This window comes from Phragmites australis, chromosome 7 (genome assembly GCF_958298935.1).
Source record: "Phragmites australis chromosome 7, lpPhrAust1.1, whole genome shotgun sequence".
Taxonomy (NCBI): Eukaryota; Viridiplantae; Streptophyta; class Magnoliopsida; order Poales; family Poaceae; genus Phragmites; species Phragmites australis.
Window position 1 is genome coordinate 32,016,567 of NC_084927.1, and position 11,826 is coordinate 32,028,392.

Here is an 11,826-nt window from a genome sequence, read left to right on the forward strand (position 1 = left end):
AACATCACACAACTGATTTATTTTGACGAGATCCATTGAAAAAAGACAGGCAATTTAAATTTGGCAATATTTTCCTCGTTCCTGGCTCTCTGTAGCAGTGCATTACCAGAATAATCTGATTTATTTTTGCCTCTTCCAAATCTGGCGATTACGGACGGGGACCCCAGCCCAGCCAGCCCACCTCCTCCGTCTCCACGTCCTAATAAGTCGCTCCCCCGTCTGCAATCTCCCTTCCTTTCTCTTTACCCGCGTCGAATCCAATCCTTCAATAATACCGGCACCCATTTGCGCCATGCTGCGGCTGCTGCTCCTGCGCCCGGCGACCTCGAGCCAAGAACACGAGCGGCGGCAGCCCTGAGTAGGCCAGCAAAAACGATTCCTTTCTTGGATCCCGGTTCCCAACCGTGCGCGCGAAATTTTCCTCGCCCAGGTGAGCTTCCCCTGCCAACAATTTGTCCTTTTTTTAGTCCCTTATTCCCTCTGTCATCAATCAAATGTTTCGAGTATGTGTTGGTGAATTCGGCGTTTCTTGAGAGAAAAAATCGAAATTTTGGCAGCGTTTCTTGGCCTGGCTGTCTGCTTTAATAATGAGCGCGCGGTTGGTTGGATTGCCAGGCCAGATGCATTGCTCGGGGCGCTTGGGCCAAGCGAGGTGCGGGATTTGGGAGATACGTGTAGTTGAATACTTGGGATTTTGCGCGATTTGTTTATGCTAATCACCCTCTCTCTCCCGTGCTCCGCCCCGCGTCCGCCCTTCCTTTCTCGTCCCCAGTTGCCGCCGAGGCAATCCAGCGCCACTTTACTGTTATATAAGCGCGTCTCTTGGACAAGGGCTCTGAGATGTGTTTGCCCATTTTTTTCTTTTTCCTGCAGCGCCGTGCCTGTCCCAAAGATCCATGGAGGGGTGCCAATTGCTAGTAGGCTGTAGGACGGAAATGGAGGAGGAAGCGTTCTTTGACACGCGAGAGGAGCTGACGGCGTCGCCGGCGCCCAGCCCGGGCCCGGCATTGCCGTGGTCAGGCGGCCTCGACAGTGTGTGGCAGCGGAGGGAGCGGTTCATGAGAAGCATGGGCCTGGAGTGCAGCCCGAGCCCCCAACAGGCGGGTTCAGTGGACACCGTGGGCGATGTTGAGAAGGAGGGGGAGGTTGCGCCGGAGTTTGGGAGATTGTGGTCGCAGTCGGATGAGAATGACTGCTCCATGTCGAGTTGGTCGACCGAGGAGACGGCGAGCTATGAGGATGGTGCCTCAGATGACAATTCCGTGAGTGGATCCAGTAGGGATGATGGTAGCAGCAAGGTGGGCAGGAGTTTCAGTTCATTGTCATTCATCCAGAGGCTCATGAGCTGCAGTAGTAAGCTTTCTGGTGTTCCCAAGGCGATCGAGAGGAGGAGAAACGGATGGCTTCAGAGGCTGGGTTTGAGGGCTGGTGTCATCGATCATGGAGGGGATGAAGCTAGCACCAGCTCCTCAGAGAGTGAGCCAAATAGGGGTGGAAGGTATGAAAAAGTTAAGGTCCGTTCCTACCAGAAGCGGTCGAAGGAGTTGTCAGCACTATATCAAGGCCAAGTGATCAAGGCTCATGATGGCGCCATCCTGACAATGAGATTTAGTCCTAATGGGCGGTTTCTTGCAAGTGGAGGCGAAGATGGAGTTGTCAGGGTCTGGGGTGTCACGCAATCTGAGGACTCTAAGGACTGCAAAATTCCTATGGATGATCCTTCTTGTGTTTACCTCAAAGCTTATCGCAAGAGTGGCTTGGCTTTTGTCAATGTTGACAATGGGAAGAAGTGCAAAGTCAAGGGCATGAAGCAATCCGCTGAGTCTGCTTGTGTTGTGATTCCAACAACGGTGTTCCAGATCTCAGAGGAACCATTGCATGAGTTCCGTGGGCACTTTGGTGATGTACTGGATCTATCATGGTCTAACAATAAGGTCAGTTAAATGAAATGTTTTTTGTCTGATTCCTTAAGATTGATTGCAAGTTTTTCTTTTGTCTTTTTCTTTCTGATGAATAAAATTTGGCGTTGCAGCATCTACTGTCAGCATCAACAGACAAAACTGTTCGCTTGTGGGAAATTGGATCTGCAAACTGCATCACTGTTTTTCCACATAGCAACTTTGGTAGGCATATAATCTCTTAAATTGCTGCCTCAAAAGTTTTCGACTTCTACATTTGAGCTTACTACTCGAAATTTACTTTTGCAGTGACTTGTGTCCAGTTTAATCCAGCCAATGAGAACCGCTTCATCAGTGGATCAATCGATGGCAAAATCCGTGTATGGGATATTCCTAGATGCAGTGTTGTGGATTGGGCAGATATTAGAGACATAGTAACAGCGGTTTGTTACCGACCTGACGGAAAGGTAAAGTTATCAGCGTGCCTTCTGAAATTGTTTTGGCTAACTTGTTACCTCAATAGTTTGTGAGATTAATCTTCTTTTCTATCTTTTACGTCTTGCAGGGAGCAGTGGTTGGAACCGTTACCGGGCATTGTCGATTTTATGATGCACCAGGTAAATAGAAAAATTGTGAAATCTCTACTGGCTTCTCAATATATGGTTTTCCATATTTTTCTCCTTTTACTCATGATATTCCATGTATGCTAACTGCAACGACATCTTGTTGAACCAGATAGTCTGCTGCGGTTTGAAACACAAATTGCACTTAACGGCAAGAAAAAATCTTCTCTTAAAAGAATCACTGCTTTTGAGGTAATTATCTTCACAAGGAGGCTTTTATTGCAACAGATTACTTTGTCACTCATTTTTCATTATGATGCTTCTGAGTTCTGACTCTTTTTTTCCATTTTCATGGCAGTTCTGCCCAAGCAACCGAAGTAAATTACTGGTTACATCTGCTGACTCGAAGATCAAAATACTTGATGGAACCATTGTGACTCAGAATTATAGTGGTACAACTCAAATGCTTAGCCTTCACTTCTCTTGCTCTATTCAACCGTTACTTCTGATGTATTATGAACTCATACATATATTTCAATCAGGACTCCGAAATGGCTCATGCCAGTCATCAGCAACATTCACCCCAGATGGGCAGCATATAATTTCTGCTAGTGAAGACTCCAATATTTATGTATGGAACCACGAAAACCAAGATGAGTCTTCATGGAAACATGCAAAGACTATATGGTCCTCAGAGCGCTTCCACTCCAACAATGCAGCCATTGCAATACCATGGAATGGCCAAAAACCAAGAAGCCCAGTTTCTTTGGCCTCTCAAATTTTGCCACCACATGGAGATACTTTTCAGTGCATGAGTAAGGCTGTCAAGGACAATTCAGGCCGCTGTGGAGAGGATTCTTCCATGAACAGTTTTCTGTCAAGATTTGCTGCTCCTGGTATTTTCAATTTGAATCAGGAGCTCTCCACTGAGTCCACTTGCAAAAGTTCAGCAACTTGGCCAGAGGAAATTTTGACTTCTTGCTCAATTCGGCAAATTTTGGATGACTCACAGTACAAGTTCCTAAGGAACTGTTTCCAGGGCACATCAAACTCCTGGGGTCAAGTGATAGTGACTGCAGGATGGGATGGCAAGATTAGGTCGTTCCAGAATTATGGCTTACCAGCGCATCAGTGATTAGTTTGAGCATTTGGTGGAAGTATACGGCAGTATTGACACCTCACATGGCCTGAAGAGAAGTACCTGCGCACCCAGCTATGCTGGTCCAGTGTGTGGTTTCTTGGTACAAGACATCATATGCTTGGTGCTCCTGCTGAATTGTACATGGACCAATGTTGTACATAATCAGCCCGGTGGTCCTTCAAGATCTCTACATCAGTAGATTGTACCTTTTGTAGAAATATGTCGGTGTAAATCAGATTTGTTCCTTTCCCCTTTCAATTGCTCATTGATATACCACAGAAATGCTAGATTCAGTTGATGTAAATTTTCCTCCCGTTGTATTGTGGGAGCTCGATTGGAACTGTCAGATTCATATGTTCTATTCAAATATACAAAATTCGTTCCTTTTAAAAAATGTGTCCTGTTCTTTCTTGATCTGGATTTTGTCCAATTTCAGATGTGGGTGACTTGTGCTTCTGTTTGGCATCATAAGCTGTTTGGTGTGGGTCAAGTGACGCTGCTCAAGAGTTTATTATTGTCCCTCTTATGGGACCTGAGGTTGTTGATCTTTTGATTGATCTGCCATGTTAGTTGTGCATCGAAAAATCTACTGGTCCTGAATCTGTCAATGATTTGAGGTCAGACTATGTGGAGCTGTTTTTTTTTTTTTTTTTGTAGCTATCTGTTTCAAAGATGTTTCCCCTGTCTTTGATCTGTTCTTTGTTTTATTTGTGAATATGATATTTGAATTCTTATCCTTGTATTTTGTCACTTGAAGCTCCTATGGGGATATAATATCCAAACTTTGGTAGGGGCATGGAACTGACACTCCTATTTCTGTTAGTACATTACATGATTTCTCCGGAGGGTGAGCTCCCTGCTATTTTAGGGCTGGAAAGGCTTCCAATGGAAAGACGTCCTCAGATTCAACTCACCAAAAACATCAAAGAGGCATTTCTCTACTCGGATGCTTCACTTGGATTGAGGCAAGGCGACCATTGATCGCCTCTATAATTTAAACAATTTGGCCTAGATTGGTGATCCTAATTGCCAAACATTAGGTTACTCAGTCTGCATGATTGACAAATGTAAGTCCAATGCAAGTTAACTAACAGTTTTCTTTTTTTTCTCCCCGTCTGGTCCTGATAGTGCCATGGTGATGTGATGCTGACAAATCTGGGCCACTGCCTCCTGTAAACTCTGCTTGGCTGCCTGCTCAGTGAACGCATGGTTACTAGCACATCTGACACGACGACGATTTTGCATGATTATCAGTACAGGCAATTCATTTCTATTCGGAGAAAACTTCAGTTCTGCACAGACAACAGGGTATGTAAATTCAACAATTTCATCTCACAATAAGATTGCTTTTATGCAGATCATTCAGATAAAGTATGAACACTTCGACCATGACAGAACTACTTACTAAAATTTTCTGTTAATGTATCATAATTTTCTACCATAACTGGACCAGATCATCAGAACATCAAAATAGAGCTGTTATAGTCAGTGGTTAGCTTAAAGCTGGGTAATAGAGTATCAGTCAAGTTGGGGCCTTGCTTCAGCTTCAAAGTTTGCATGCCGCAAGCTAGGTCATTGCTGATCTCCTTCAGTGACCCGCTGCTTATGCCATGCCTTACACCTTTACCTGCCACTGCACTTTCAATTCATCGGGCTTGCAATGTGCTAAAAAATTAAGGAAAGAAATAAAAGAAAGGAAAGGAAAAAAGAAAAGAAAAGAAAACAGTCCTGCAAATCAGAACATGTTGGGAAAGCCGAAGGCCACGCTGCAGATTCAGAAATCTGTAACGCCGCGAATAGTAGAAGGGAATTTAGCACGCTTGAATTATTGAGCTGTGCTATGCAGACTTGCAGCGGAGTATTCTGCGTCCCTGCCCAACCCTGAACATTCTGGCCACTCTTGAATTATTGCGGCTGTTTCAGGCATAATTGCAGCGGTTTGCGCTGAAACTGCACATTTGTTTTCTTGGAGAAAAGGAACAGCTCATTTTGCAGGACACCGATCCGTGAAAATATAATTTTCCAGTGTTTTTCAGTTACAACCAGATTCCATTTACGTACTCCCTGACCTCATCTCCGTTTTCCGGTGACAAGCAGGTGGCCAGCCAGATCTCCGCTCCTGCATGGCAAATTCGAGGTGCGCTGCAACATGCTGTGTGCGCCCCAAATTAAGGCCCTTGTAGTACAGCGTTATTAATCTTCAGAGCAGTGCTCCAGATCTGAAGCTGTCCGTGCTGTTTTGAGCTGCAGTGAAATGCCGACTGAATTTGTCCATGGAATCCTCACAGCATGTGTCATATGGGAACCGTCTTGTGCTGTAGGAGCAGTGGGAGACATGCTGGTACAAGGATCCACCACCACATGTTATAATAAACAAGTCGAAATATATCTTAATTTATATATAAGTGATGATAAGATTATTGATATAATTTGATGATTTTGAAATTATATAAACATGTCTATGTATTGTAATTATGATCATGACTAATAAAGTTAGAGAGAAAAATAGAGTTGAAAAATGTATTTATTTGTCTCATGATATGTAGGTGATAGATGTAACTTGGTGGTCGACGACGGAGTGATTGAGGCTAAACGGGATGCTTAGTGCCGGACGATCAAGGAGGCCGGATGGAGTTAATGGTGATACTAGTTGTACACGTGGAGGTCAAGTAAAATATAAAAGATGGATGAAGATGACGTATTTATAAAGTTAAGCGAAACGGATATCGGTGTAAGTGACAAGACGACCTGAGGGATCGAAAGTGGGAGGTTTACTGACGATCAAGATCGCAAGATGAAGTACATACATCGAATCATAGTGCTTGCTCAAGGTGTGAGTAGGTGGCGATAAGTCACACTTTGAGAAGCGTGCGAGACAGTTTCGCAGTTTAACCTCGAAACAGTGGAAAGGATGAAAGTGTACGTGGCATCATCGCGAAACTTGCGTCGAGGCGAAGCTAAATCAGGAAGGTGGATGGAGGAGAAAATAGACCAAAATACTCTTAGTTGTAGGTAGAAATATACTACAAGAGAGATGTATTTTAGAAAAAAGCTAAAAAACTTAGCGGTTAAAAAATCTAGGCCTATAAATAGAGGGGTAGGGCTATGAGAGAAGTGTAACTAGCCACTTGAGCCCCTTCAGCTATCCATATGAGAGCTTTGTGTAGGATTTTAGAGGAGAAGATGATGAACGCTTAGTCTATGTATTAGATGAGAGTTTTATAAGAATAAATCTTTGTAATCTGCTTAGAATAGGATTGATATTTTAAAGTAATAAAGTTTATTTTTCTTCTCATACTTGTATTCACGTCATTCTAGTTTTCCTCTATTGGTTTCTTTTTTAGTTTGTAAGTTTTTTTATTTTCAGTTGTGATTTTTGTTTATTGCTTATGCTAATTTTTTTCACTTTGTTGGAGTCATTTTTTTTATTGCTAAAGACATAAACTTCACGTATTAAGGTATATGATTGGATATTGAATTCTATTGCCTCTTATCTATCAACTTGGAGACTTTTTTCACCCGGTATTCATCTTTAATATTTGTGTGTTCCTTCTTAAGATCTAAGCCTTGTGTGGGGATAAGTCATGAATTGATATGTTGTGGAATCTAGTGTTTTATTTCAATCTTGAGCCTCACTATTGATTGGATTTTCATATTTAGATTTTGATTTTCCGAATCTATGTTCTGTTCAACTTGGAACTTCTGTATTTTTTTTATTTTTGCTATGATTTTTGTGTCAAATGTTGCACTTTGTTATGATCTATTTTTAATGTGCGTCTCATGAAAAAAAATTTATTAAAACACCTATCCACCTACTCTAATCGTCGTTCTCGGTCCTACATGTTTAGACACACAATACGCCATCTTACCTTCTCTTGGTCGCCAATCGCCGGTTCATGACCGATGGGATCTTGGAGGGTGGAGTTATCAAGCTGCCGAGACAGCTCATTTGCGCACAATGCAGAATGATTCATAAATTTTTCATGGACCCCTAGTCCTCGTTCTGTATCCTTGAAAGGAAGCAGTGACAAGGCAAAGATGATAGATAATGTGCATGCAACATCTCTGCTCTGATATCCAAAGAAAAAGAAAAGAAGAGAATAGCATGTGTATATTTGCAGAGAGCATCGTCTCATTTAGGTATCATGGTTTCACATGATGAGGACTGGATAGTTAGTTCTCTGCACGGCTTGAGATGCAACGGCAAATGTGCAATGCTTACTCACCTCGCCTACTAGAAGGTTGCTTATTGCAAGCGATCGTCGCATTGCGGTGTGCAGAGAGAATGTGAGTTTGGCCCGAGGAAGATACGGATTCTTAGACCAATTAAGAGCTATTGACTAATTGGCCTAGCAGTGCTTGGAGAGGCATGTTCCGTCAAGCTCAAGCATTTCTATTGTTGCACACAAGCTTCTCCGATTGCTGGAACCTGGAACTGCCCAAGAAGTTGTGGTCAACAGAACAGAAACTAAGCTAGATTGAAGCCGACATCCTTGACTAACGAACAGATCAAGTCAAGTGTACGTTCCTTCAGCTAATGTTTGGATTCTGCGAACTTAAGGGTTTTTCTCTCTCGTTCCATTCTGCTCTGGAAATCTTTTGCCGGCTGAGGTAAAATTCGACAACCTGACAGAGCAGGAAACTGACGATATTTTTTCCCAGGAGCCAAGAGGAACCACGAGACCGTCAGGTTCGGAAATGAGCAGTACTCGTAACAATCGCAGAGGAGAAACACTGCGTGCCTTTTTGTGCAAGGCTGTCCCTTGCCAAGAGGAACCACGAGGCCGGATGAAATCATTGTGCTAGCCTGACTCATAATTGGGCATGTTCGTTGTTAACAACTCGATTAGTAGCAGGGTCGCAATTTGTTTATTATACTGCCGTCTCTCTCTACGCACTCCTTGACCACATTGCTTACCGATATGATCATCACGGTTCACACTCGACAGGTGTTCAGAAAGCCAATCTCTCCATCTCCATGTGCGATCGGACTGGAGAGAGTGCAAATGGACCGCATTAACAAATGTCCTGTGCATCGCTGCTGCTGCTGCTGCTGCAACAGCAGCCAAATGCATTGCTCCTTTCGTAGAGCGTCGTGCTTACTCCTTTCGTTGCGACATTATGGCATCGGAAGTGGCGACCTCAAGATTCACTGCGAGGTTCCAGCTTCGGCAAGCTGCCGTTTCCTTTGTTTATCTCCAAAGGATCTCCTAGTTTAATCGGCACGATCTTTGCATAGATCTCACTCGTCACTGATCCTGTTGATGTTGTGGCTAGGGATTAAAATATCACTAAAATTTAAATTTTTTGAAGGAATAAATATCTAATTTTAATTTTTTTTCACTGGAAGATCTATAGAGTATAGGATGAAAAAGAATCAAAATTTCAGAAATTTTTTAAGAATTTCAATCTTTTCGTCGGTGAAAGAAAAAATTGTAAAACGAAATTGAATCCTGGTTGTGGCCACCGAGCCAGACAAGGGAAGAAGAGTTGGCGTGATTGAGCAGGCGCACGGGTTGGGTGCGGGATCCAGCCGCAGCGCTTGGATCTGCCGTGTTTCGTCCCGGTCCCTGCCGTTTCGTCGTACAGTTTCGAGTTTCTGCCCATGGGTCTCCCCGGGCACGGGACCATGCAATGTACAGCCCATCTGGGCGGACTACGAATCGAGTTGTGTGCAGCGCGGAAACATGGGGGGAGCGCGTGAGTTGTGGCCCGTGTACGATGAAACGCTCATGGTCCCTGGAGTGCTCAGGATTTTTTCAGATCTATTCTCTTGCGCCCGTTCACCGTGCAAGCACTGCCGTTCTGACCCGTACCAGATTCCGGTTCAACCGATCTTCACGTGTTGTTAGACTGATTGAGTGATCTTCACGTATTGTTAGACTGATTGAGTGATGCTTGGAGAGGCATCTCGTGTTAAGTACTGTATTGTTGCACACGAGCTTCTCCTATTATTGTAAGTGCCGGTCAGCACAGGCTAGCGCAGAACCAGTCAAGCGTACGTTCCTTCAGACTTCAGCTACTGTTTGGATTCTGAGATCTTGGGGTGACTGTCAAACACTGTTCCTGGTCCGTTGCTGTTGCATCCTGTCCTGGTCATCTTTTGCCCGGTGCTGTAAAATTAGGCAACTTATCAGAGACAGGAATCTGACGAACCTTTTTTTCTCTCCCTAAAATCACGAGACCGTGAAGTTCAGAAATGAGTAGCACTCCAAACAATTGCAGAGAAGGAAACATGATACGACACCGTGCATGCATGACAGCACGAGCGTTCAGCTCTGCTGCTACTTTTTGTGCAAGCCTGTCCCTTGTGACCTCGGGCGAGTGAAATCATTGTGTTAGCCTCATGCATAATTGGGCATGTTCGTGTTTTGAACCTAAACGATATCAACGCACTCCGTGAACTCATTGCTCATCGATCATCGCAGTTCACAGGCATTCATCCAGAACGCCTCCATGTGCGATTAGAGACGGTCCACAAATCAGGGTGCATGCATTATTAGTGTAGTATCCTCGTCATCGTTGCCGCTGCAAGATAGACAGTCTGCAACAGCCAAATGCACTGCTTCCTTGGCGTGCTTTCCTTTTGCTGCACACCATGGCACCGAAAGCGGCCACCACGACCTTCTAGATTCGCTGCAGGGTTCCAGCTTCGGTAAGACGCCATGCATCTCGATTATCTTATATCCGCCGGAACCCCGTTGTCTAATCGGCACGATCTTTGCATAAATCTCGTTGCAGATCCTGCTAGAGACGCGGAAAATAATGGAAAAGGGGAGGGAGAAATGGGTGGCATGGTTGAGCAGGCGCTCGCTGTAGCGGCGAGGGGAGACAAAGGGTGGCGCCAGATCCAGTCGGGGCGCTCATGATGGCTCAAACGTTGGATCTGCCGTCTTTGGTGTGGGTGTGGACGTGTGGTGGCCGCGTCTGGGATCTGGGCGCCCAGTTTGTAGTCCCTGCTGCCCATGGGCCTCCGGGTACGGGACCATTGGGGCGAGGCATGGGAGACAGCTCATTTGGGCGACTTGTGTAGTGCGGAGACATGGGCGCGTGTGACCCGTGTACGATGAAAGCACTCATGAGTCATGAGTCATGCATGGGCCCTGACGCCCTGGCGTGATCGGAATTTCAGATCTCCGCTCTCCTCCGAACAACTAATTGACTGCTGGTCATGTTAAAAATGTTGAGGTTTTCCTTTACCTTCATCAGCATCCTTGGTCACATATAGCTCCTCATCCCCTTCCTCACCTTCGTAAACATAATTTTTTGAAACGGAAAAACTGGCAGGAGGTCTGCCAGGCTTTCTATTAAAAGAGAAGGAGAAAAAGTTACAGGCAGAAGCCAAAAAATGTACACCGCTCACCTATAAGCTAGGGATAATATTTGCAAGGCTCTTTGCTCGTGCCAGACACCATGCTCTTGCTTCCTCTTTTATTTTTGTGAAAAGTGCTTGTGCCGTCATCTGCTTTCACTGAAAAGTTCGAGCATTGCGCTCCTTCCAAAGCTCCCAACATACTAGCATGATAACTGATCGCAGTGCCTTCATGGGCGCTCCTTGTGTGAATCCAATTTCAATCCACCATTCCGGAATCGTTTGGTGCGCCTCCCAATTGGCTCGACCTGGCAGATCCCTTGCTAACCATGCGTAGACTAAATCCCAGATGTTGGTTGAGAACCTACACCTGACGAATAAGTGAAGTGCAGTCTCATCGGTGGAGCGGCAAAGAGGGTAGACGCGCTGATTAGGCCAACCTTGATCGATCGATCTATCGGCAGTCCAGAGCCTGTTTTGAAAAGAGAGCCACGCAAAGAATTTACATTTAGGTGGAGCCCAGGCGCGCCAAATGAATTGTTCCATGTACGTGAGGGTGGAGCCTTGGAACTGAATTTGATATGCCGAGGCTGCCGAGTATTCCCCGTTGGCTGTGAATTTCCAAGTGATCTTATCTGGGGAGTTTGGCGTGAGTTGTACCTGCTATATTTTTTTCCCACAATTGAACAAATTCGGCAAGTTGTCGGGCAGAGGTGATTGCTGCAAGGTTGATGTCTTGAATCCAGTTGTTTTGCAAAGCCTCATATACCTTTCTGCTCTTGTTTCTTGATATCGCAAAAATGCTGGGCGCCATAGTTTTTGGAGTGAGTCCATGTAACCATGCCGATGACCAGAAGGCAGCCTTCTTCCCATCACCTATGGTTACGGTCGTTGCCGCTGCAAAAAGTGTTC

At 44.9% G+C, this 11,826-nt stretch overlaps 1 protein-coding gene across 1 annotated transcript; it reads left to right on the forward strand.

The window, feature by feature from the left end:
- Positions 1-235: 235 nt before the first annotated feature.
- LOC133924780 (uncharacterized) lies at positions 236-4,009 on the forward strand. Its single transcript, XM_062370482.1, has 8 exons — positions 236-430; positions 874-1,934; positions 2,033-2,123; positions 2,208-2,365; positions 2,464-2,515; positions 2,634-2,713; positions 2,820-2,913; positions 3,004-4,009. Exons 2-8 carry the CDS (start codon positions 897-899, stop codon positions 3,594-3,596), a joined length of 2,106 nt encoding a protein of 701 aa, XP_062226466.1. The 5' UTR covers positions 236-430; positions 874-896; the 3' UTR covers positions 3,597-4,009.
- Positions 4,010-11,826: the final 7,817 nt, after the last annotated feature.